The sequence below is a fragment of the Protopterus annectens genome, chromosome 4.part0, assembly GCF_019279795.1.
Source record: "Protopterus annectens isolate FY-2018-M chromosome 4.part0, PAN1.0, whole genome shotgun sequence".
Taxonomy (NCBI): domain Eukaryota; kingdom Metazoa; phylum Chordata; order Ceratodontiformes; family Protopteridae; genus Protopterus; species Protopterus annectens.
This window is the reverse complement of record NC_056733.1, coordinates 194,683,570-194,711,363: the sequence shown is the minus strand read 5'-3', so window position 1 is coordinate 194,711,363 and position 27,794 is coordinate 194,683,570. Positions and strand designations below refer to the sequence as shown.

The 27,794-nt window shown below is 43.1% G+C and overlaps 1 protein-coding gene across 1 annotated transcript in view; it reads right to left on the bottom strand.

Moving 5' to 3' along the window:
• HGS (hepatocyte growth factor-regulated tyrosine kinase substrate) overlaps nucleotides 1–27,794 on the bottom strand; it is a 2,162,662-nt gene that overhangs the window by 960,980 nt on the left and 1,173,888 nt on the right. Inside the window, exon 8 of the mRNA XM_044069724.1 lies at nucleotides 3,129–3,253. Within this exon, the coding sequence (XP_043925659.1) occupies nucleotides 3,129–3,253 (125 nt within the window). The remainder of the gene's footprint in view (nucleotides 1–3,128; nucleotides 3,254–27,794) is intronic.

Sequence of the window (27,794 nt, the reverse complement as noted above, 5' to 3'; positions counted from 1 at the left end):
CACAAATATAGATACTAAAATACTTACCTCTATACTTGCAAACAGAATGAAAAATCTGATAGAGAAAATCATCTCCCCAGAACAATCCGGTTTTACACCACACAGACAGACTAGTGACAATACATTAACATTAGATGTACTACTATCCTATGCTAACCGATAGAATATCAACATCTACATAATGGACAAGGCATTTGATAGGGTTAATCTAGAATTCTTACTCCAAACACTACCCTACTTTAATATACCCAATAAATTCATTCAGATCATCCAAACTCTCTACAGCAACCCATACACATCTCTCTATATAAATAAAACTTAGTCAAATAGGATCCTAATAAAAAATGGAACAAGACAAGGATGCCCATTATCACCCTTCCTGTTTAACCTATACCTAGGAACCACTCTTTCTTTACATTAAACAAAATAAATACCACAATCCTCCATCAATACACAACTTCAAAATATACCTCACTGCATTTGCGGATGATCTGAACATATACTGCACTACACCAAATTCAGATATAAACAAAATAATAGCTGCAGTTAAACATTTCTCGACTATGTCTAACTACAAACTAAACCTCAATAAAACTAATATTTTCCCCATAAAAACACCCAAACTCATCTCACTAATACCATTGTTAAACACAATAAAAACAAAAGAAGAAACTAAATACCTGGGAATCACCTTTAACACAATGTAAACCTTAAATGGCAAAATATAATGCAAGACTGTAAAAGATGGAACAACCTAAAACTACCATTCTTGGCCAAAGTATCAATAATCAGAATGAACATTTTACCTAGATTAATGTATACATTCATGACATCACAGACAACAATACATAATAAATTCTTCAAACAAATTCATACCTTCCTAGCAAAATGTATATGGGAACCCAAAAAAACAGAATCTCCTATCCAAAATTAACACTCCCCAAAAGCAAAGGAGGACTAAATCTACCAGATTTTGAAATGTACTACTCTTTCATTAATACTAACAGAATATTAAGAATAGCTGAACATAACCCGTCAATGGAAAATTGGTCTCCTCTTTGGGTGACAATCTATTATAGATACATCAAAGCTCCAGGATTCAATCCCAAAGCACTTCCATTCCTGAAGCGGAAAGAAAAACAAACTTATAACATTATAGAGCCCTTAAAACATTCTATCAACTTAGCGCAAAAACTCTTTCAATTCTTGAACCTTAGACAAGCCATGACAATACTGCAACCCCTTCATAAAAACCCAAATTTAAAAATAAACAATAAGATGCTGGACTTAGTCCCTTTTCGCAGACAAAGATAAAACAATCCAAGATATTTATCCCTACCTTAACTGTTCAATACAAGAAATGAGGACCAACTTAAACCTCCCTAAATCACACATAATAATCCTAAGACAAATCAAAGAACTGTGTTCCAGTTACCTCCAAAATGTTACTATGACCAATAGTGACATAGAAACTTGCAGCAGGTTTTGGAAAAGTATTACAACAAAGAAAATTATTACTAATTCATATAAAATGATAAATTAAATCAAATACCAGAAAGACCTCCTCTTCTCTAACTACTGGAGAAAAATTAAACCATCCATAGATGATCAGCAAATAAGCCAGGCAATCAATCTAACACTGAAGATTATACCCCTCAAAAAGTTAGCATACACTCAGCTCATGATCAATAATAATGCTTATTTTACACCTGCAATCCTACACAAATTTAACACATCAAAATCACCTTTCTGCCCACACTGTAAGGACCAGATAGCTGACTTAATCCATGTATTTTGGAGCTGTAAATGTGTCTATAAACTCTGGAACTCTCTCAAGGTACAATTACAAAAAACGGGTCATCAAACATCAACATTAACTTGGGAATTCACTCTATTATACATTCTCCCACCCAACATACCAAGAAAACAAGCAAATACACTTTTAACAATGTTCCTACTAATGAAACTGTATATAGCTTTTAAATGGCTAGATATGATAAATATCTCTTGGGAGGGTTTTAAACAAGTAGCTATACAACACCTGTTAGCTCATAAAATAGTAATAGATAAAAGAAACAAAAACATGAAATCCAGAGAAATTTGGGAACAAACCTTTAATATCATATTAGCATAATTCATCACACAGCAACTTAGAAATACACTATAATGGAACCAAAGAACACACACAAGTTCAGATATTAAATAACGGATATTACAAATGTATATACTGTCTATATAACTGTGGAACTAACATTGAAAGCATCTATGTACATAGTGTAAATAGATATGTTGTACGACCTATATCCTGTGGTATTTGACATCAACGTATAACATATATATATATATATATATATATATATATATATATATATATATATATATATATATATATATATACGGTCATGTTGTAAGATAGTTTTTATTTGTTGTTGTTGTGTTAGGGGTCGCCACAGCAGAACTCCGGTCCGCTAATGCTTGGTAGTGGATTTTTACATGCCGAGTTACCAGCCCTGACGCACAACCTTCAACGAAGGCATGCTTATTCACGCATGCCTAAACACAGAAGACGCTCTAGCTAAGAATCGAACAGGACGTCTTGCTGTGAGGCGACAATGCTACCGCAGCACCACTACCGCGATATTTATTAATGTAAAAATAAAAATAAAAATTACTGGAAAAAAAAAAGAAGCTGTATACAAATGTATGGAACCTATAGCAAGAAAAATAACTAAGCTGAAGACACAATTGCTGCAGTAAAGGGAAATGAAGGTACCTAATCAGCTAGAGTTACTCAAAGGCCACAAAACACAGCCAATAAAAGACAAAAGTGCAGTGTTTGAAAAGCAGCAATACAGACAATGAGGAAGCACTGCACAAATCCATTACTCCAGTAGCCTGGGCACACTGAAGGATGCAAATGAGCAGTTAATGCTCTGCTGTGTTAAGCAATACCTATACTACAATAATTCCCATTAACAGCACGCACAACCTAGAACACAGTTGGATTAACTATACAATTAATAAAACTTCAAATATTTTAATGTCGGTCTCAAAACTAATCCTACATGCTGCTAACACACTGGCTTAGTGCAGAAAAGTAGTGAAGCATGACAGGTTGAAAAACTAACTTGTTCAGCTGTTCGTAACAAGGTTCACAGACGCGCACTTCCTTCTCGATTCCAAACTTAGGGATAGTTGAATACTTAGAAGAACACTTCTGGCAGAAGATCTGGCCACATGCTCTGCAGTGATGCTGAAAAATAAAAATGAAAACAAAAGGTAAGTCCTTGATTGGAATATGATGCACACAACTAAACTTACAGGCCCAATACTATGCCTCTTTTTGTCCCACAGAAAAGTAAATAAATTTCAAAACTTTCATGCTACAGCAGCACTGAAATTACAGTGCAAAGGTTTGGTGGGATGCTGTACTGCTGGAAGTACTGAAACTACATCAAGCTACTCATTTTCAGGAGCAACCACTACCCTTTGCCAACTGCAGCCAACTATCAGGATACTGCAGCCTTGCAAATATCAATGCATACTCTCTCATGTGAATGACAAAACTAGACATATTTTTATGGTTGGTTAGCAGCCTGTCCCTATCAGACTAATACTTACCTGAAGACCATTTGATGTTTATTTCTCAAAGGTTTCATCACCATGGGTATCATACCTGCCTAATGAATGGTTGTCAGATTAAACTACTTGTCTTTATCATATGTTACTGCTGTCCTTAACTGGTTAACCTCCCTACATTTTTCCAGTGCAAGTACATCATACTGCACTTTTAGGAGGCACACATGCATGAAAGTGATGTCCTTCCCACAATCTAACAGAAAAATCAAGATAATCCTTTTAATCTTATTACTTGTCGAGTCATATTTTGTTGATACTCCATCAAGTATCCATCCTGTTGAAGGTATTGCATTTATCATATCTGACAGCACTAGCTGCTTGTTTAATATATGAATGCAGAGGTTTCTTTCGGGGAGGGGGTTATGTGCATAGCCTTGATGTGTTATGATGCTGGCTTACTACCTGCTTTTCCTGTTTCTGCTATAATCTCAAGTGCATACAAAGAACTAATTTCACGACAGTTTCCTTTACTTCACAGTGACACAGCCTCAGTTATTGTAAATAAAGCAACAGGAGTGTGGGAAATCATGGTGAGACTAATGCATATTTATTAAAAGATTTAAGTTTTTTGATGTACTTGGTTATTACAAAGCACTGTTCTTAACAGGACTTGTTCATGACACATTTTCAGTATGAGGAGATGGGGTGAAACTACACAACAGCTATGCTACAGCAAAGTGCTGGTTACATTTCGGGCTGCATTATGTACTACTTTTACATTACTATAGTGCTACCAAAATTATTTTAACTTTACATCCGACTTGTTTTAGTAGGATCATAACCTTATGCCTCTGGCAGCAGTTATGTTATGGTCATGCAAACAATTTTCAATTTTAAAAGCAATGAGAGCAAACAAGTTTCATCAAAGTTGCTCTGTGTTATCAGAGAAATCACTTCTCAAACACATTCGTGAGAATCTGGATGTAGATCTGCTTAGAATGCCTTGGCTGCCTATGCAGCTCTACATACCTAGAAAATTTCAGATGTGCAATGCAGAGGTACCATCCTTTTGACAGAGACTCTAAAAGCTCCTACATCACTGAAGAAGCTGTAGTTATGCAGGCACTACAAATCCTGTGGCATTTACCAGGAAAACAGCATGGACTTGCATCGACATCCTGGCCACAGATCCATCTGTCTACATATAAAAACCTGTAACTCAGGTTTCCCCTAAAAACAGACCACAGATGAAATGGAATCAATCTAGTAGAAAAACAAAAAAAAAGATTAAAATATTACTACTGGCTATTTACTTTGGAGCAGACATCTACTTGTATTTGGGATTCAGAGAGGTCAGAGTTTGTTTCACCCTTATAAACTGTATGCCACCTCATCATGCCTCTTTTTGGTAGCTCAGTGTTGTCTGTACAGTATGACTTAATCCAGTAATAACTTTGCACTTTACCCATTACAATTTCCTTTCAGTGAACTCATTCTTTACAATGCTATTAGTTGTTTACTTAAATATTGTACGTGCATATGGTAAATGTTGTTCAACCAAACTACCCACATAACTGATCAAATATAATGAAAATATTAAAACAAAAGTACAGCTACTGAAATTACTAAGCGAATACTTGTGCTGCACTTCAAAGAAGATCCGAGCATCAGTGCTTGTTCATTTACCCACTACATCAGTACAGCACGTTGACAAAAGACACTGTGATATTAACAAATTCTACTAATGTCAAAATTAAATAAAGGATAAGGTCATCCTAAAAGAGCCTAGTAGTATGTGTGTCAACACAATACCAATATCATAATACTTAAAACGCAGAAAAAGTACTGCTTTCAAAAGCATGGTGTCCACATTAATGAACTTAGCACAACATATGCTGGGAGGAGATGTGTAATACTCCAACCTTCTTCTGTGTTACAGGTCTTCACACCTCTTCCCTTAAGAGCACACACACTGTGACTAACAAACTTTGTTTCTATCTGGTCTTTCCTGGCCTTCAACAGAAACAGTGAATCCAACTACTAACCTGAGTAGAAAGTTGAAAGTGGTGTATTAAACGTAAACTGTGCAAAATAAGATGCCATGTTTGGAAGCTGTTGTATTCTGTTGCTTTGCTATTCGTATATGTGACAGTTCTATGCATCTAAAAAGGCATTACTAAACAGTCGGCCGGATTCACAATGGCTTGCACGGAGTCTACGAGTAGAGTAAGACTCCATGCAGCCATCATGTCCGACGAGCGATCCACGAACAACCTGTAGGGGCGTGTAAGAGAGCTCCTAACACGTCTCCTACACGGAGAGGGCGGCGATATGCAAATTACCTCACTTGCAGCTGAAAGGCATGCAAATGAGGTAAATTTGCGATCCAAGAAGCAGAAACCTGTCCGAGTAGGAGACGTGTTAGCTGCAGAAATGTACTCAGTTGACAAGTGAGTACCATTCTGCAAATAGCACAATGGAGCCTTGTCAGCTCCAAATAAAGGTTGCATATGGTTGAGGAAGCATGCCAATGGCCAAATATACGGCCACTGGAAAGTTTCCCTGATGCAAAATTAAAATAACATTTTTTTTTCGCCTATTTCCGATGTTTAAGCGTAGCGCAGCGCAAACGGGCTGCGCTATAAAAATCATAAAATAAGGCAATAAAAGCCACAAACATGGAATGTATGAAAATTATCAAATTACAATGCAAGGGAATAGCAGGCTGAAGACAACATGGCCACCGAGTAGGGGTTGCTAAGGGGAGAAGCCCAGTCTCAGACATGTAACCAAGCATTAGTAGGCAATCCTATGTAAATGAGTGTTAGGATAGTGAATCGCACTTTTACAAAGCAAATGAGCACAGAGGAGTGTAGGAGTAGGATATGGGGAGGAACAGAGTAGGATACGGGGAGGAACAGAGTAGGAGATAGGTGACGTCACAAGGGGGGTATGTATGAAAGTAGTGCAGCTCACTGAAGGACAGTGGCATGTGTTAGGTGTCAGTTAGACATCATGGAAAGAGGTGTGTCAACAGGTAGGCCAGGGAAAGCCAAGAAATGGAATGTGTATACTATGGATAACACCAAAGTTACTTGCTGAGCGAGTATGCGCATGTGTGCGTGCCTGTAAACCCAAGTAAGACAGAGTGCGTGCGTGGAAGCGTGAGTGCGCGCGTTTAAGCTGGAGTAAGCATGAATAAGGCTGTTGGAAGACCTGTAAGCTTGTTTGCGCGCGTTTTAACCCAAATAAGCAAGCTTTAGTCCGTCTAAGCATGTGTGCGCGTGTGTGAGCTGCTGTGAGCGTGTTTGCACTTGTATGCGGTCGCTCCCCCTGAGGAAACAGAAAAGAAAAAGGAAGCACAACAAATAGCAGGAAGCTACCAGGTAATAGTAGTAGAGCTAGCAGGTGAAAACAACCCAAATCAGGCAATTACACAGGCAGAACACTAGCCTAGCCCAGCCCAGCACTTAAAACTCTGCAAACAACAGTGCAGTTTGTTTCTCTCAAGAGACAGTGAAACACTGGAGTATGCTACTAGAAGTGAAAACTGAAAGCTTCACTCACACAAAAAATGCTAGGGGCTGCCATTGCTGTTGTAAGACTACATATGCAACATGCTGAGGGTGGTGACAATGCAAATGCTGCCGGACAACCCACAGTGAGGAGACGGAGAAGAGTGTACAGGTCCAGGGTCACCTACCAGGGGTTACATGAGCTGGAGAAAGTGGAGCGCTATAGAGTGGACAGAGACCTCCTGCAGCAAATTGTTGAGCTCTGCAGGCCACGTCTTACACACAGAACCAACAGAGGGGAACCCATCCCAGTGGAAACCAAGGTATGTGTTGGCCTAAGAATACTAGCAATAGGTACCTTTCAGAGACCAACTGGTGATATGATGGGGATATCACAGGCATCAGCATCCAGGGTACTGCATCAGTTCCTGGATGCCATGTCAGCACATGTCGGTGATCATGTATATTTCCCCAATTCCCGTGAGGTATTGGCCAGCAATATGCTTCTCTTCCAGCAAATAGCAGAATACCCTGAGGTAGTGGGTGCAATAGACTGCACGCATATACGCATCAAAGCACCAGCCGGTGAGCGGGGTAGGGCCTACATTAACCGCAAGGGCTTCCCCTCCATCAACTGCCAGGTCGTGTGTGATACCCAGGGCATAATAATGAATGCGTGTGCTGGCTGCCCTGGAAGCTACCATGATTCCCATATCTGGCATCTGACGCAGCTGTACCACACATTTGCCAATGGGGACATCCCACATGGTCACTTAGTGGGAGATGCTGGCTATGCACTGGAGCCGTGGCTGATGACACCCATCAGAAATGCACACACACCTGAACAAGAATGCCATAATGAGGCACACGCACAAACACGAAATATAATCGAGCGTGTGCTTGGGTTGCTCAAGTCATGGTTCCGGTGCGTGGACACATCTGGTATGTGCTATGCTACATAATATGATCCTGCGAAAACAGCTGCAACAGGACCAGCACAGGCCTGGGCCAAACAGCCCCCCACCAGTGCCAAGGCAATCACAGGCAGAGCGTGACTCGGAGGAACAACCTGAGACTGCCCCAGTAGGCAGAAGGAGGCGTGACCAGTATGCCTGGGCAAAGAGGCAAAGCATAGCACATACACTGGCTCAGTAGGAACCCTGGAAATGATACCTCTCTCTGACTCACACATATAGTAAAAGGGATGCCAAACTTGACTCTACCTGTTTCCAAACATGTATAGGGAGTGCAGTATGTGCATCTGACATAGGCAGCCCTGCAGCACCACCTGAGGCATGATTGCCATGTGTTAAACAATGGTAAGGTACTGCTAAACAGCATTTACCACCATGTTGTATATGCAAACTTGATGACCTTCAGTAGCATCCTACACTCACCAAACATGAGGCCACAATATGAAGACAAGATGATCAATTACAACAATTGCCTTAAGTATTGGTGTCAGTGAAAGGGGATTCAAGTTCTGTCAGCCTGGGATGAGATGCTCGACAAGACATGATGCTTTGCTAGGGATGGATTTCACCTATCACCTGTGGCCTATTGGATATTGCCAAAGGCTCTTGTCACCCCCCATAGTGCCTTTTCTAGGTAAGGCTCAAAAGACAAACCCACCTCCATAGGTATCACAAGGGATAAGAAAGTATAAGTAATGCTACTCAATGCCAGAAGTCTAAACTGCAAGATGCACGCACTCCAAACACTCCTCAGCATGGAGAATGTTGATATCTGTGCAGTAACAGAAACCTGGTTCAAGGCACCCAAGAGCACCCTATCATTCACAGGTACACCTCATACCATGCTTTACAGCTGCAAAACATGGAACAAACTACAAAAGGAGGGTGAGTATCAATATTTGTCAAAGATACTCACACTCCCAGGTTGGTGGCACAGCATGAAGCATCAGAGACTACCCATGTGTAACCAACAGTGGGTAAAACCGCCTTCCAGTTCATAGCCTGCTACAGACCACCCTCCTAAACCCAGGAACCATACTTGGCCGACTGGAGAACACATGAAAATATGAAGATCTCTCCCAACACCATTATACTGGGTGGCTTCAACTACCCAAACATACACTGGGAGCATTACCCTAGCTCCAACACCCTAGGCCAAAGGTTCCCAGAATTTATAAACCAAAATGCTATGGAACAACTTGCTACCATTCCTACAAGAGGGGAAAACATACTGGACCTGATCATCACCAACATGGGGACTCTATGCCCAAGACCAGAAGTGTATCCCTCACTGGTATGATCACACCAGATAGTAATCTCACTGGATATTCACATCCCCACCCCAGCCCATGGCCAGAAAACCACAGTGAAAAATGTTCACTAAAGCATATGTCACACACCTCAAAACTGAGGTGGAATCCTTCACAGCCCCTGTGTCTGTGGAAAATACAGCCCAGACCTCATAACCCTTTATAAACGCATTCTATGAACACCGTCAGGAATGCATGGATCATGCAATCCCAGATAAAACCAAGACCCAATCCTCCAAAGGCAGGCATCCTGTTTGGTGGACCCCAGCCATAAAAAAAACATACAATACAAGGAGGAAGCTACTATATGATAGATCCAAATCACAAAAAGGGAAGCCATCTCTGACCAGTATTAATAATCACAAGGCATTCTTTACTTATTGTAGGAACCTGTGTGGGAATCCCCAGATATGTTCAGAATTAGTCCAAAATGACAATACAACAAACCCACAGACATTGCCAACATCCAAGCTGACAGGTTCAGTGCAAACTTCTCCCCACCAAAGGGCAAATATCTATCCCAGCAGAGTGCTGGCCCCCTGACATCGCAGATGCTCAGGTAACAGGCCAGCCTCTCCAAAGCAAAACACACAGCATCAGTGGGACCAGACGGTGTCCTGGGCTGTGTTCAACATGAACCCCAAGAAGAATTGAACACACACATAAAACCACTGTTCAATGTCAGCCTTAACACACGATACATACCCAAAGAGCAGTGTACAGCAACAGTGGACCCTCTCCACAAAGGTGGTGCCTCAACGGATTCTGCAAACAATCGCCCCAGAAGCCTGACTAGCTTGGTCTGCAAAGCTATGGAAAGGATCATCATGGACCTCAGAAATAAACATATTGGGGACATACAGACAATGGATCCTACCAATTTTGGCTTTGTTAAGGGCAGATCCTGCCTCTTAAACCTGGTTGAGTCATTTGAAACAGTCACCAAGGCCATTGACGAGGGGATGGTGGTCCAAACAGCCTACCTGGACCTTGCAAAAGCCTTCTATACAGTACCCCACTTGGTCATCATAGATAAGATCACCAGCTTCAATAGAAACCCCTATGTCAATAGATGGGTTGCAAACTGGCTCATGAACAGAACCCACATGGTCTGAAATGCTGGAGCCATGTCAGACCACAAACCAGCTACAAGTGGCATCCCACAAGGCTCAGTCCTGGGACCTCCCTTGTTTGGTATATATTTCTCAGAGGTACAGGCCAACACAGAAGGACTGTTGGTGAACAAGTTTGTAGATGACTGCAAACTGGGCGCCATAATCGACCCTCCAGCTGACACAAGCATCCTACAAAAGGGCCTCATAGAAACAGACAACTGGTGCCAGAGCCATGTTCTCAAGCTAAACACAAAACAGTGTATAGTCCTCCCCTTTGTCAAAAATTAAGTGCCCACAAATTACTACATATGTGGTAACCCATTAAGTATGGAAGACGTGATAAGGGACCTGGGGACCCAAGTCGATAGCAATCTCACATTCGACAACCATGTGGCCAAAGTGTTCAGAGAAACATTTCATATAGCCCACCTAATCATGAAGGTAATCACATCTACATCAGGGGAGGTCATTGTGCCTCTTAACTAATCCCTCATCAGGCCCATAATTGAGTACAATGCCCCTTGTGGGATGTACCTTCTCAGACACCTGCAGCAGCTGGAAAGACCACAAAAGTACCTCACCAGGAGGATCAAAGGGCTCAAACACATGCCAGTCACTGCTCGGTTAAAGAAACTGCAGCTCCACTCAGTGGCATACTGCCTGCCCAGAGGCGATCTGTGCCAGATGTATAAAGCCATGTCCAACCTGGAATCAATGGACATGCCGCACCTTGGAAAATCAGAATCCCATCAAGCTATGCGCTCAAGAGACCTGAACCTCAGGACTGAAATAAATAGGACATGCTGGAGTGACAGATCCATAATCCAGAAGCTCCCCCCACTCTTGAGTAAACTCCCACTCCAGGTTAGCCAGAGTCCCTCAGTGACTCGCTTCAAGAGGAATCCTGATGAGTGGATGGGAGATTGTAGGTTTACCCTGGGTATCACTTCTATGTCACTGTTAGCCAGAGGCACAGTATACTAACCATGAAAAATGTAATGGCAAACTCCACTTACAATCTGTGTTGAAAGCCAAACACACTCTGACTAGGATTATAAATGCCCTAGGGCAGACAGCCTAGTATGAACCTATGAACAGAATCACACACACCAAGTAGTACAACTGTGGTCACTGTGGAGTAATGTTTGCCAATGTCCACCCAAGTTGGTGAATATACAGCAATGTCAGACAAGCCTAGTTTAAGTAGGCCATAGCTGAACAAAATGCAACATGCTCATAGTTGCCCAACTGGCCCTTAACTAGTCTGGTCTGCTCAGTATGAGCATTTACAGCAGTGATGGGACTCAAACCCATGATACTGTGCACCACAGTAAAAATACTGAACCACTACACTGTGACATTATTGCAGTGTTCAGTCAGTATGAGAGAATGTTGCCAAGTCTTTGCAAACTATCCTATGGAAGCCCTGTAAGCACAGCATAATCCCTGTTGAGTTATGACACAAAGGAGTCTGGCAGTAAGAACACAACATGACTTCCAACACACAGTATTAATGTCAATACTGGACATGTTCACACACAATCACAAATGTAGTGGACTTCAGATCACAACATATGGAAAGGTCACACTGGGCATGTTCACACACTTGGATAAATGAGACATGTCAGGCAACAAACCATGGAAAGCCTGAACTGGGCATGCTCACACACTTAGGCCATGTCTGAGTATAGCAGTCAGTCACACATCTGGCAGTTGTACGTGTTAAGCCAGGAACCTCCCACGATCCAGCAATCCACCCTGTGTACACAGTTAAATGACAACAGACACATATATTAATATACCGGAACCCTGTCATGATCAAACATGTTATGCAGATACACAAGTTGTTCACAGAAACTGTGAAAGCTACGGCAATAAAGACCTGCAAACAGTAGCAGCAACAAATATTGTGCATCCCAAACATAAACATAGGTGCAGAGGTGATTACTAGGCTGTCTGCCCTAGGGAATTCATAAGCCTAGGCAGAGTGTATTTGGCGTCTGCCTCCCCAGTAGAGTAGCCTACTGTGCCTCTGTATAGTAGGTCACAGAAGGCACCCTTTAAGGCTACTTTGCGGTGCCTCTGTCAAGCAGGGACACAGTGGAGATCCCAGGGGTGAATTTGCAATTTCCCATCCATGCGGCTGTATTTTGCTGGAAGAGGGATGGTGAGGAGCTATGTCTAACTTTAATTGGGATTCAATTCCAGAGTGAGGGGAGCGTGTGAGTAATGAATCTGTCCCTGCAGAATGTCCTATTTATGTTTGTGCTGAGGTTTACGTCCCTGGAGTGTGTAGCTGTAAGGGACTTGGATGTTATGAGGTGGAGCATGTCCATTACTTCTGGGTTTGAAATGGTTGTGTACGTCAGGCATAGATTACCTCTGAGTAGGCATTAAGCAACTGAGTAGAGCTGGAGATCCTTTAGCTGAGCTGCATAGGACATCTGTGTGTAGCCCATGATTCTCTTGGGGAGGTACTGTTGTGTTCACTGCAGTTGCCACAGGTGTTGGGTAGGGTACACCCCAAAAGGGGCATTGTAGTCAAACATGGTCCTGATGAGTGAGTAGTAGAGCCACAATGACCTCCCATGATCTACATGCAAACACCCATGTGAGAAGGAGGGCTATACAAAGTTCTTAGCAATGACTCTGTTGTCAATGTGATTAGCAAAGGAGAGGTTATGATCTATCTGGGTCTGTGGGATATTGCTCTGTTATGTAGTAGCTTCCTCCTTCTGTTGTACAGCTTATATATGGCTGGGGTCAAACAGACAGGTCTCCTGTTTTGGAGGAGTCATAGTTTTATGTGGGATATCATGATCAATGCATACCTGCAGCTGCTCATACAATGCGTTTGTAAAGAATTCTGCAGATTGGTCTGTATTAACCTCCAGTACGGGGCCTCTGACGTATTCCACCCCAGTCTTCACAAGTGCAAAGTCTGCTTTTGAAAAATTCTTTACAGTGATTTCCTTGGCTGGGTATGGGGACGGGACATGGATGTCCAGGGAAAGTTGATCATGGTCTGATCTTAACAATGACAGTTCTACCTCTGGTGTGAAACATAGAGTCCCCATGTTGGTGATGATCAGGTCCAATATGTATTCCCCCCTAGTGGGTGTGGTGACTGGTTGTGCCATAGCACATGGATTCACAAATTGTAGTGGCTGTAGGGTGATGTTGAAGGCTTGAGTAGTATCCCCAGTTAATATTTGTGTACCTGAAGTCAACTACTATAATGGTGTGTGTGAAGACCTTCATATCCGACACTGTTCCCAGGAAAGCCAAGCGTGGTTACTGGGTATGGGTGGGTGGTCTGAACTACACACCAAACCAAAAGGCAGTTTTGCACAATGGTAGGTGTATATGTATGGCCTGTCATGCTTAGTGCAGTGGGACCAACCCAGAGGTGTGTGTATCTGGGATGTATATGGATACACCCCCCACTTGTGTTCTGTGTCACAAGTTCTGTGGTCACGAAGCATGGTATAGAACATAACCTGGCAGTGCCAGTGTGCATATGTGACCCTGAACTAGGTTTCTGCGAATGCACAGATATTGTTATCCCCCATACTGAGGGATAGTTAAAGATGTACATTCTTCTTTGGAAACACTGATGATGTCAGCACCCTATAAATACAGCAGGAGAAGGGAAATCCTCCAGCAATGCGAATAGCGTGCTGTGCTAATGCATCTCTCTCATGTGCCATAATCTAGTTAGGTAGGGGTTTGAATCCTACAAATGCCACGTGTGCGTTTGTCACACAGTTTGGGAATGTGTTTTGCTTTCATTATTGCATGACATATTATTATAGGTTCATAGGTTCATAGGTTCATACTAGGCTATCTGCCCGAGGGCATTTACAAGCCTAGCCCATCGTTTTGTGGCTTACGCCACCCCTTTAGTATGGGGAACTATACCCATTATTTTGCTGTGCCTCTGTCGAGCAGTGACACTGAGGTAATCCCTGGGGTATATCTGCGATCTCCCATCCATTGGTCAAGATTTCTCTTGAACAAGGCCAGCGAGGTGCTCTGCCTCACATGTACCGGGATTTTGTTCCACAGCATAGGGAGTCTTTGGGTGATGAATCTATCCCTCCAGCACGTCCTATTAATAGCCGTGTCGAGGTTTAAGTCTCCGCCTTGTGGCTCTGATGGATCTAGATTTTTGAGGTGAAGCATATTCATCAAATCTGGGTTTGACATGGCCTTGTATGTTAGGCAAAGGTCACCTCTGAGCAAGTGGCGACTGAATAGAGCTGGAGTTCTTTCAGTCGGGCAGCATAGGACATATTTTTGAGACCCTTTATCCTTTTGGTGAGGAACTTTGTGGCCTCTCCAGCTGCTGCAAGTGTCGGGTCAGATACATTCGAATGGGGCATTGTACTCAATCATTGGTCTGATGAGTGATGAGTAAAGGGAGACTATGACCTCCCTTGATCTAGATGAGAATCCCTTCATGATAAGGTGGGCAATGTAGAAGGTCTTCCTAACTACTTTAGCTACATGGGTGTCGAATGACAGACTACTATCAACCTGGGTCCCCAGGTCCCTGATAACTTCTTCTGTGCTCAGTGGATTGCCACCTATTTGGTAGCTAGGGGTAACCTTGTTTTTCGAAGGGTATGACTATGCATTTTTGGCATTTAACATTAGGCGTGGCTCTGGCACCAGTTATCCGTTCTGTGAGACCCTTCTGAAGGATATCTGTGTCAGATGTGTTTTCTACTATGGCCAGTTTGCAGTCATCTGCAAACTTTGTCAGCCATAACCCTCCTGTGTTTGCTTGTACTGAAAAGTAGATGCCAAACAAGAGTGGGCCCAGGACTGAGCCTGGGACACCACTTGTGACAGGCTTTGAGTCTGACATGGCGCCAGCAACTCTGACCCTGTGGGTTCTGTCACTCAGCCAGTTTGCAACCCATCTTGTGATGTATGGGTTAACATTTAAGCTGATGAGTTTTCAATGATACCCGAGTGGGGTATTGTATCAAGGCCTTAGCCAGATCGAGGTAGGCTGTATGGACTGCCTTTCCTCATCAATGGCTTTGGTGACTGTTTGAAAAAGTCAACCAAGTTTAAAAGGCATGATCTGCCTTTGACAAAGCCAAACTGGGTTGGATCCAAAGTCTGCAAATTCCCTATGTCTTTATTTATGAGGTCCATTATGATCCTCTCCATGGCTTTGCAGATAAGGCTTGTCAAGCTAATGGGCGGTAATTTCCAGGGTCGGTGGAGGCACCGCTTTGTGAAGTGGGACCACAGTTGCAGTCGCGCCACTCCTGGCACGTATCCAGAGGTAAGACTTTGATTAAACAGCTGTCCTAGCTGTGGGTTTAATTCCTCATTGAGTTAAGTGGAGCACAGCCGGGACACCATCAGGTCCCATGGATGCAGTGACTTTTGCTTTTGCAAGAGCAGGTCTCACTTGGGCGCTGGAGATGTTTGGTAGGCTGAAATCGTTTGGTATAGATACCTCTCCTTTGGGGGAGAAGTTTGCACTGAACCTGTCAGCCAGTATGTTGGCAATGTCTGTAGGATCAGTAATCTTCACATCATTTTGAACTAGTTCTGCGCATATAACAGTAATTGCCATGCACACATCAGGTATGTGTTTGCCACATACAGATATGTACCTGTGACCTTTAATAGTTCCTATGTGTGAAGCCTGCCCCATATGAATACAGTTGTTACCTTTGCCGCCATGTGCCGCAGCTTACCAGACCTTAGGCCATACATATATGTTGGTGACAATGCAAGCTACTGCAGTGATCTGTGTCCTAGGCCAACTATGTGACACACACCCATGAAAGCTTTGATACATTAATGTGGGTGACGGTTCATGTCTGGAGTATATGTCAGACATGTTAAAACACAGCAAAGTCTGTGAATGATGACCATCCAGTGTAGGTGTATGGCAACTGTTGCAGATATGCATACAGGCACCTTCTTGCTTAGGTGATACACAGAGGGACTGCAGAATACCTTTGGAAATGTGACTATCACAGGATAGACAAGATAACAACTGTCCACATGTACACACCATTACCCGTTCTACATGATGGGTGCTACCACCTACATGGTACTGTTGGAATACTATGTTAACTACATGGCGATGACAATGCCACAGTAGCGTTACAGCAATATACCATGGCTTGGACAACAGGTAACTGTCTGTATGATACCCTTGTGGTGGTTAGGTGTGTCATGTGTAGAATGCATTGTAGGCCACTGTATGTATTTTCAGTCATGGATAGACATAGCCATAGTGTGTTGGCATGTACATGAGACTGCTATATGCCAAAGGGTATTGTTCCCAGGGATGTGTGGGGCTCAGTAACAATGGCTACTGGTACAGTGTAGTACTGCAAGGATATCACTGACACCAGGTTCCTACATCTGTGGATCATTTGAGGAGACACCATGTAATGACCACTGAATGTCAGGCTATGTAAGCTGTGTATACTACCAGAATGCAGACCATTGACATGTGGAAACCGTATCACCCACAGCATACTGTCAAACCATGTCATGTTCCATGCTGACCATGTTCAAAAATGTACACCTGCAAATCAGTGATGCAAACATCACACATGTACTGTCCACGCCCCAACACATGCAGGCACAGGTACACACAACAACCATGTGGCACACGTGAAGACAGTACATTTTGGGAATTAACACTGGTGTATACAAAACTGCAATGACAACCATAATTAATGCATCATGCATGCTCGAATATGCCCACAACAATATCATTACACTGCACTGTTAACAACATGATAATATTACTACAGTGCTATGTAGTCACCCTGTGCATCAGTACCATGCTATCCTGTTCCAGCATCAATGTTACAGATGGCAGGAGGTGGCACAGTTACATCATATGCACAGGGTGTGTAATTTGTTTGCCATTGACACATCCAATCGACATGTATGTGTGTGTGTGTGTGTGTTAGTGAGGGACAACAGTACAAGATGGGGCAATGTTGCTGCGATGTTTGTGTGTATGTGTTAGCCCTAGGTGTTAGCATTATGTGTGTGTGTATGCACACAGTTCCACCATGTGGCTGCCATATACGGGTGTTTGTGGACATCCACAGACTGTACCTGCCAGGTCATACAGATCACTGTCTCTGGCCACAGACACGGTACCTGTGCCTGTCAGGGGTGCTACGGACAGTATCAGGTACTAAGCCAGACTGGGTACTGTCATCAGAAGCAGTGGGTTGTTGACTGGACACATGTCCCTGCTGGGACTGTCCAGTGCCATGTGCACGTGGTCTTCTAGGATGGTCTAATGACAGCACAGACCCAGCATTGCTGGGGCTGGTACTGGCACTATGGGAGCGGCTGCGGGTTTGTTGTCGTCCGCGACGACTGGCAGCTGATAATGTTGCTGGCAGACGTCCACGTCGACGCCTCAACCGTCCTGCACTGTCCTGGCTCCTGGACATGTAGTTGTGGAACAGATCTAATGTGTGTCCCCAACGTCTATCAATGACCTCGCTGATGTTATGGATGGCAGACGCAATGTCACGCATAGTGTCATTCATAGCAGTGCGATGTGCTCTAAGCTCCCTCAGACCCTGTCTGGTGTACCGTTCCATACGTGCCTGTGCCTGCATTACAGCCCGGAACATAGATGAGGCTGATAGACCTCTGTAGGCACGTCTGACAGGGGCAGTACAACCACGGATGCTCCCACGAGAACCCCTGGACATCTGCCTGTGCGGTACCATGTCAGGAATCTGGCCATGGCTGCTGTGAGGGGATGCATGTGCCAATGATACCACATTACCCTTGTCAATGCCCACTGTATGCTGTCCCTCAGCTAAGGACATTGGTGACAATGGATGTATCGGCAGGATGACTGTGCACATTCATGGGGTTGACTGCTATGTAGTGGCAATTGGATGACCAAAGACAGACCCTGTCACACCTCCCTGTGCCATTACACATGTATCATCATTAGCACTATCCCCAGCAGTGGCTTCAGTTCCCTTCTGCACTCCACCAGAGCAACATCAGAACCTATGAGAGGAAGATAGGAAACACAGTTTACAAATGTGTACACGATATTAGCACACAGGCACGCATGCACACAGGTGCACAGGCACACTCCTCAGTACAGCAGATACAAACATAGACACACCTGCAATCCAACACATACACAATACTGTTTTAGGGTGGGTGACCGTTTCACAAGGAAAAACATCACTGCACACGTGTCAGCATGCAGGATATGTGTTGCACAGGAACATGCAGTGCAAGTGTAGACAGCCCTTGTTAATAACAGTATACGTGTACTTGATGCTTGTGTGTAGTTGTTCAGTGATTGTCTCCACCTTGGGACACAATGTGTACAAGGACATAATGTTGTGCAAGTGTTACAAGCTGTCGGTGCATAGATTTACACACACACACACACACACAAAACACATGACGGTGCTACGCAATAACAGCTATGTGCACTTTTGTGGTCAGTGGAACTGGATGTGGTGAAGTAATGTGAGCCATGATCAACATGCTTCTTGCGGACAGTCAACAATAATAATGTGTGCTAGACAGGCAGCTAGCATGCTGCACCTGAAGCGCAGTAACATGACTACAACCACAATTACACAGCCACTTGTTACATGGGTGTGTAAGGTGGCCAATAGTGAGCACTGCCTAACATGAATGTATATGTTCGACTGTTGCACAAAGACATGATAGGCCTCTACCCCTCAGGTATATTATGTGTGCTGCGTAGATAAGTGGGATGCTGAAGGCTGGCCATACAGCAGATGTCATAATTGGACATGTGTAGCTGGCTAAGGTGTAGTGTGTATGCCAAACATGTGTGTGTTGTGTACATGTGTATCAGGTATGCCTATACAATGTCCAGTACTGTGTTGCCACACGTGTGTCATGCTCTGTGTATTGCATGTGAGTGAGGCAGCTACTGAGAATAATGGGATATGCATAGTCTCACAGCAAACAAGCACAGCATGCATTATGTGTTGGTGTGTTACATGTGCACACAATACACCTCCATATGACATGCACATGTCATTAGCAATAGTATTGTTATTACACACTCAGCAGCATGGATTGGCTGCCTTGCTGTCACTCCAGAGGGACTTGCAAACATATGAGAGTCATTGCCAGTGGCCACAACTGTGCCTTTGATACTGTGATTATGATAAAGTACAGTAGTGCAACAGGTGGCTTTCACAGGTGTACAGATTATGCTCAGAATATCAATCTTGCAGAAGAACGGGCAGGTTAACAGCTACACAAACAGTACACATCTCACATACGCATAGACTACCAGTACAGAGAACAGTCAACTACAGATATGGCATGCTACCTGCACACTCCATTTCAACATGCTGGGTGGCTCCGGCCTCCATGATGATACGTTTCTGGATGTTCTTGTTGTTGGCCTGGAGCCACAACACTTAGGAGGTGCTCCTCCACACTGGTGAGGGGGGGTGGATAGGTACCCCACAACCTGTGGCAAGCTGTTGTCTGTGGATATCAGACGCACGCTGCCGGACATGTCTAATTAAATCACTGCAGTGATGGCGTACCTGCTCATATGTCCGGTTATGCACACCTATGTCATTTACCCGACGGACAAGTTCTTGCCACAGTGCAGCCCTCTCATGCTGGTTCTGGCTGGTCCTGGAAAACAGCACACAGTAATTCTGCACCAGGCTCTGGTGGATCTCCTGATCCTCTGCTGCTGTATACGGTGGGTTTCTCTGATGCACCTGGAAGGAAGGAAAAGAAAAATACGTGAGCAAGTCATGTGGCACACAATATTCAAATGTACTGATATCACTTCACTGCCATATATAGCATCTGTCTGTCTATCAGGGGATACACATGTTCGATACCACATATCAGTGCTCAGCTCACAACTGTCTGACAGTGCCTGCCACACTCCATACAACAAACTAGTATACACCAGCACTCAGCACACTGTTTGGGATACAATGCACAACCTCACACTGGGGTATGTATCAAGCTAATGGATGAAGAATATTCTCGCCCCATGCAATGAATGCAATACACATGTACAGTTTCAACGGTAATCCACCCTAGTCTTTGATGCCATACTCCTACCTGACATATGTGCACAGTTGTTACTAAAGCCAGCATACTGCTGTCACAGAGTATACATGCTGCCAGGTACACACACATACCCTCTAAAACACATGTGATTGCGACCATGGTACAGGCATCATTACACACACATTACACATCCATACAACACACAAATGTATGACGACACAGATGAGCATTAACTGTGTACCTTATAGTACTGTGCGCCCCTACTTACAGATACCTATGTATGAGGTATGTAATCTGTGCAGACTACAGGTAACACACCAAACAGTGTTAACACAGAATGTGAACATACACCATACTGTAGTGTTTAGGCCTACAACATCAGGTAGTACAACAGTTCATATGTGAGCAGGATTCAACAGCAGTACCACTTACTAAGCATACATGTATTGCTTCTGCCTATGATGGGACACCGCAGTCGTACACAGGGAACTACGGCAAAACATATGTCAATCTACTATGTTTGCATCCCGATAACTGACACATCTTTCTCTGGCCTCACACCAAGGACACCAACTACCATGACAGAAACAAACTCACACTAAGCTAACACACCTTTACAGACCTTGCACACAGTCAGTGTTGCACTCATTCAATGTCACAATGCTTGTACTGCACTGAGTACATGTGTGTGTGCATTGTGTCATAGGTAGGTACTATGCTATTGGCCCTGGGCCTAGGGCAGCCTAGCCATATGCTACCCTGCCCTTTGGTACACATGTACTGTGATTTTACTTGCTCCTGTGAAATGGTTACACACAGGTGACTCACAGGGCATATTACCTATCTCCATGACATTGATCAGGGGTATGTATGACATCTACTAATGAGGAGTCTTGTTTGTTAATGCTGGGTGGTTTAGTCCAGGGTATGGCATATTTGTGTACAGAAATCTGTACCTCCAGCATGTGCTGTTTAGTGCGGTGACAGGGATTAGGGCCCTAGGTCAGGTAGGCTGGACAGATTGTGAGGTGTTGCCATGGTGGTTGGCCAACTGGTATGAGTGTGACATAACTCTGTATGTCCAGCACTGGTAACCTCTGTGTAGGCAGTATGCAAGGCACTCTAGCTGTGGTTTTGTGAGTCAGTCTGCATAAATGTGTTTGTGGCCATTATCAGTCTTTGTTAGGTATGTCTGTGGCCTTTCCACTTGCTGTAGTTCTCATGGGGGGTACATACTGCATAGGACATTGTGAGGTGTACAGGGGTACACTGACTTACATTTCCCTAGCTGACACACCTTTTGTGATGACACGTACCATGAACAGGGATTACAAGAATAGTGTGCCACTGTGGATATCAAAGGGGAGGCTATTGTACACCTGTGCCCCATGTTCCCTTCTGACACCTCCAGTGGTAGGCAGGCAACCACCTATGTGGTAGTTAGTGGGTAACATGTTTTGGAATGGGGTATGGTACAGCAGTATCAACACTGGTGTTCTGTCCATACCTTGGTCACCAGGCACCTGTTGCAGTACATCTGCCCCCATGTCCCCCCTCTCTCACTCTCTCTCTCTATATATAGATCTATTTATATATATATATATATATATATATATATATACATATATATATATATATATATATATATATATATATCAATATATACATATATATATATATATATATATATATATATATATATATATATATATACATTTACACATCCATATATTTACATATATACACACACACACACACACACATATATATATATATATATATATATATATATATCTATATATATGTATATATATCTATATACACACCGCTATATATAACCATATATATATATATATATATATATATATATATACACACACACACACACATATCTATAGACATTCATATCCATCTGTATACATGTATGTATCTAAATTTATATCTATATATGTATTTGTCTATTATATCTATATGTATATACATATTCTCTATCTATCCATATATCTCTATGTATCTATACAGACCTCTCTATGTACATATTTATATACATATAGATATATAGATATATATATGTATATCGATATATATATATATATATATATATATATATATATATATATATATATGTATATATATATATATATATATATATATATATATATATATATATATACATATATACACACACACACACTTCTTAACATCCATTGCTGTACATATACATGCACATGTAGGTACATGGACTGCCCACCTTTCATGGTGGGAATATCACTTCTGCAACAGTTGTGAGACATACCATTCTGTAATGATACTGCACACTGTTGTGCATAATACATTATGCTGTCCTCAAGCCATAAAGCTGTAGCAGGCCTCACTGGCTCATTCCCACAGAAGTTCACCACCACATGACATATACCTGCACTGCATGCTGTTTTCAATGCCACACACTACAACCTACATTGATATGTGCACATAGCAACCTTCAACTACATATGTATGTCCAGCCTTCACTAACAGTTGCAGTATGTCCCTTGCCCTATGCACATCTTCATATACATATAGATACAGACTGCTAACACATATGGAGGGTTCACAGTATGTAGATTATTAGATTATGTAGTTTACATTACCTTTGTCTCGGACAGCTTTTTTATTTTTGGACTGTTGACTTGCTGGCTTGCTAGCTGGCTGGATGGCTGCCTGAATGGCTGGCTGGAGTGATGCCTGGATGGCTGGCTGCCTGAGTGGCTGGATGACTGGGCTGCCTGGGCTGGCTTTTTCTGTTTTTTTTTTTTTTTTTTTTTTTTTTTTTTTTTTTTTTTTTTTGGTCTCTCTCTCTCTCTCTTCCTCCAGTTTCTGCAATGATATTATTGCATGCGTGGACTGGCAGTACAGGCTGCTTTTGCAGGTATCTGCACATGTGCATGTGATGGCCTCTGCACCAACTGGTGGCCAGCATTTACTAATTGCATGTAGCCTGCTGTGTGGTAATTGAAGTTCTCACTGTGATTTCAGGACACTGCTATAAAATGTTAGGTTAGGTAGGCGTAGGCCTTTCAGTTGTGCAAGGTGGGGACCATGCTGGTTTGCTGTGGACACTGCTGTGTCAGTCAGAAGGTTGGTATGTCTCTCATATCTAAGGCTGTGTTGTAGCCACTGAAATGCATGTTATACTGAAATCTGACTGTTGCTTTTTCCAGTTCACTCTTCTCAGTGTGTATGTTAACTCACACCTGCTAATGCTAACACTGTTTACATGGGAGTGTGTACTTTCCTGTGGGAGTTGTGTATTAACTGGTATACAACAGTAGTTCTTGCAATGTGTTGCTATGGCTTCACTATTTTCCCTTTACATTCACTCCTTGAAGGCCTGATATTTGTCTTTACTGGAATATGTTGCTATGGCTTTCCTATTTTCCATTTACATTCACTCCTTGTAATGCATGATATATTTCTTTCAGCAGTAAGTTATTATATGTTTGCTGTGGCTTGGTGGCACTGCATGTAGTCTGCTGAGCCCAAGGTCTGGGGTTTGACACTTACAAGGGTATTTTATTTTGCTGCTGAGCAGTACTAGGGCCTTGTATTTTGTACTAACAATTATGAATATCAGGCACATGCAGTGCTTGTAAACTGCTATACTGTCATTAGTTTGTTAGATGGCTACATCCTTTGATATTTATGTGTTGTACTCCTACATGAGGGTGTGCTTGTGGGAGTAATTCTACAGCTATTCACAGAGTGTGTAACAGCAGACAGGCTGATATGCCTGTGTATTTCTGACACTTGCAGGCCTCAGATACTCTCAGATATATATTTGACCAACCTCAGGGAAAGGTACATATCAGTGGGATACACCTGTGATATATTTCAGATATTCTGCAGTTGTGACTGTGGGGTATTTTGAGCATATATATTACTACACCATTTCTGACATGCAAGTAGTGTCTACGTAGTGTCTACTTCAACTTATTGACAGTCACCATTATGTGGGATTCCCCACCTTTCTGCCAACTGCTACGTGGGATTCCCCACCTTTCTGTCTACTGTTAGTACATTTCACAGGGAGTCAGTGGGACACAGGTAACATTTTTTTGCAAATCAGGGACATCCCTGTAAATCAGTCACAGTTGGGAAGTCTGGCCTCATACCTATTCAAATATGGCAGTGTTTATCCAGCTCTGATACTGTGTGGGTTTGTAACGTGCTACTCTAACATTATTACCTGCTAGCATGGCTGTTTCTCTTATCACACTAATGTAATGCAATTCCACAAGAACTGCCAGTAAGGATACAGGGAACAAGCTTTGTGTAAGGGCCTTCCTATATTCCCTTTACATTCATTCCTTGTATTTCATGATATATTTCTTTCAGCACCAAGTTCTTGTATATCTGCCGTGGCTCAGTGGCAATTCATGCAGACTAGTGTTTCCAAGGTCCGGGGTTCAAGACTGACAGGGGTATTTTATTTTGTTGATGAGCAGACTACAGGCCTTGTCATAGAGTGACTAAGGCACTTTTAAGCAGTTGTAAGCGGGTTTGCGCTGGTTTGTGCGATGCTTACACATGCGCACACACACTTAGCTAAGCTCACACTTGCTTAGCTACGCGCACACGCGCTTACAACTGCTTAAAAGTGCTTACTCCCGCTAACACCCGCGCTAATTTCTTTTAAAGAAAAGAAAATGGGGAAATAGGAAAGTGGAGAAAAAGGGGGCACAAAGAGGGTAGGACAGTAGGAAAACAAGCTCGGGATGTGCAGGAAGGATATATAGGGAAGGCCCATAGCTGCCCATTTCTTTATCAGCAACAGCTGTGCATATGTGTGACATATGGTGTGAAATTTGAAACCTTCCACCCTGAGAGAAGGGTGAGGACAACAAAATATGTTGTACTGCCAATTAGAATTATCAGTTTACATGTCCAGTGGACGTGTGCAAATTGGGCAGCTATGTATGGGGCGTAATTTTTTTGTGGGAACAGAGTGCCCTTTTTTTTTTTTTTTTTTTTCAGGTGAGTGGAATATGAGGTACAGGAAGTAGGTATATTTGGGGAGGTAGGTTGGGGAGGTTAACAGACAAGACAAACAAGACGCATACACCTTCGAGTGGAAGCGCCGCAGGGGATGGGGCTCGTCCCCCCTCTGCAAGCATGGCCGGAGAGCCTCCACTCACCCTCTATAGGGTCCGGTCTGTGGTGCATAGTATGACACATGTGGGGGGTAAACACAAATGATGGGGACGGATGTTTGGATATCGCAAGTCCATGAGCCCACAGATGGCAAAAGTGGAACTGAAATCCCCACCCATAGGCAGTTACCACTGCGCCTTCACAGCCCAGGCCAGGGCTGTGCTGGGGGCTGGATAGGATGGGCATGCACACCCGTGAGTTGCACCACCCTCGCCTCAGGCTGGCGTAGTGGATCAGTCACAGAACGCCTGATCTCACTACGCACCACAGACCGGACCCTATGGAGGGTGAGTGGAGGCTCTCCTCCGGCCATGCTTGCAGAGGGGGGACGAGCCCCAACCCCTGCAGCGCTTCCACTCGAAGGTGGCACAGAGCCACCGGAGGAGGTCCCGGCCTGGGCACTGGTGCCAGGTGCACTCGCCAGCTGAGGTGGGAGAGGTGGGTCCGCTGCAACCCGCCTTCCCTGTTGTCCTATGTTTAGCAGTATTTTATGGCATTTTGGGTTAGTAACAAACAACACCATTCAAAATTAGTTGTAACAGCATGCATCAGCATTCCCATTAACCAAACACCCATGAATTCCGAACATTGAGCAGCAAGCATAACACATGCATATTTAGAACAACAGTGCACATTCCAACAGCATGCAGGGTTGATTGGTGGCAACAGGCCATCAGGTTTGGATATGTGAACGGGGCACATGCATCAACATACATGCAGATATGTATGAACCAACAGGACTAATGTCCATGGGAATTAATTGTGAATACACATACCCGGTTTGGTGTGGAATGGCATCATTTGTGAAAATAGGGTAAGGTGGAGAAATGTTACATTAACAACTAAAACTACCTATACATATACTGTACATTTCTAGTAGCCGCAGCTATATATCCCCTACATGTATTAGTACAGTTTCCTGTATGTAACCTTAGGAATGTTGGTGATGGGGATGTTACTGCTACATTAATATACATTCCACTTTTATTCATATATGTTCATATCTGGCTGTGTTCAGGTACACCATCCTGCTACATTTGATTTATATGGGTCTAGACAACTGTGGATGTTCAGCATTTCATACAACCATACTATTTCCATAATGCAAGGGTACAGCAACATATCCAATTTGTGGATCGGACACAGTCCATGTTCTGTATTTTATTTAATACATTACACTCTTTGGTTGTGGCTGTCTCATTCATTTCATTATGTAGTGACTGCAGTATACCTTTATTCCAGACTTATTACAGCTTTCTTGGTAGCTTCAAACTGTCTTTCTCACACACTCTCAATTATTTTATATTTACATTTCAGAATGGTACTTAATTCTAGGCTTTATTAACACTTATTACTGGTTTACAACAATCCTTTCCAGCTGACTCACTTATTTCATATGGCAGAATTTACAAGGATGTATTCGACACTTGTCTATCCTTTGTTGATTGATTACCACTCATTTTCTGGCTGCAGCAGTTGTCTGATATTACAATACAGGTGGAAATTCTATTTGAGACTTGTTTAATCTTTATTACTGGATTGCATTACACTCTTTTCCAGGCTGCATCACTTATCTAATCTTACAATACTAGCAGAATCTTTCTTCTAGGCGTATTTTACCTTTATTAGTGGGTTACAACACTGAACTCTTTTACAATCTATCTCACTTATATTCTATGACAATACCAGCTAAATAATTACTAACCTGCCTGGTGGCGCAACCTCAGCAGCCTATCAGGATAGGCACGCTGATTCACGGAACGAACACCTGCAGTTGTAATATAAAGGAAGTAATATTGGAACATACGTCTCCATACTATAGGCTAGGATAGCATTTTTTACATACTTAATTAAATGGCTATTTACTCAGTAGTGGGGCGTTGGGCATTTGGCGGGCCTCCTGGATCCAACGGTTCAGTTGGTCCTCCTTCCGTCGCTTCAGGTCCGCATGGTGGTGACAGACCTGTTCACCAGTCCTCGGAATGCCTGTGGCACTGGTGAGATCATGTGCCAACCGGTTCCATGCCTCTGCCTTGTACGCAC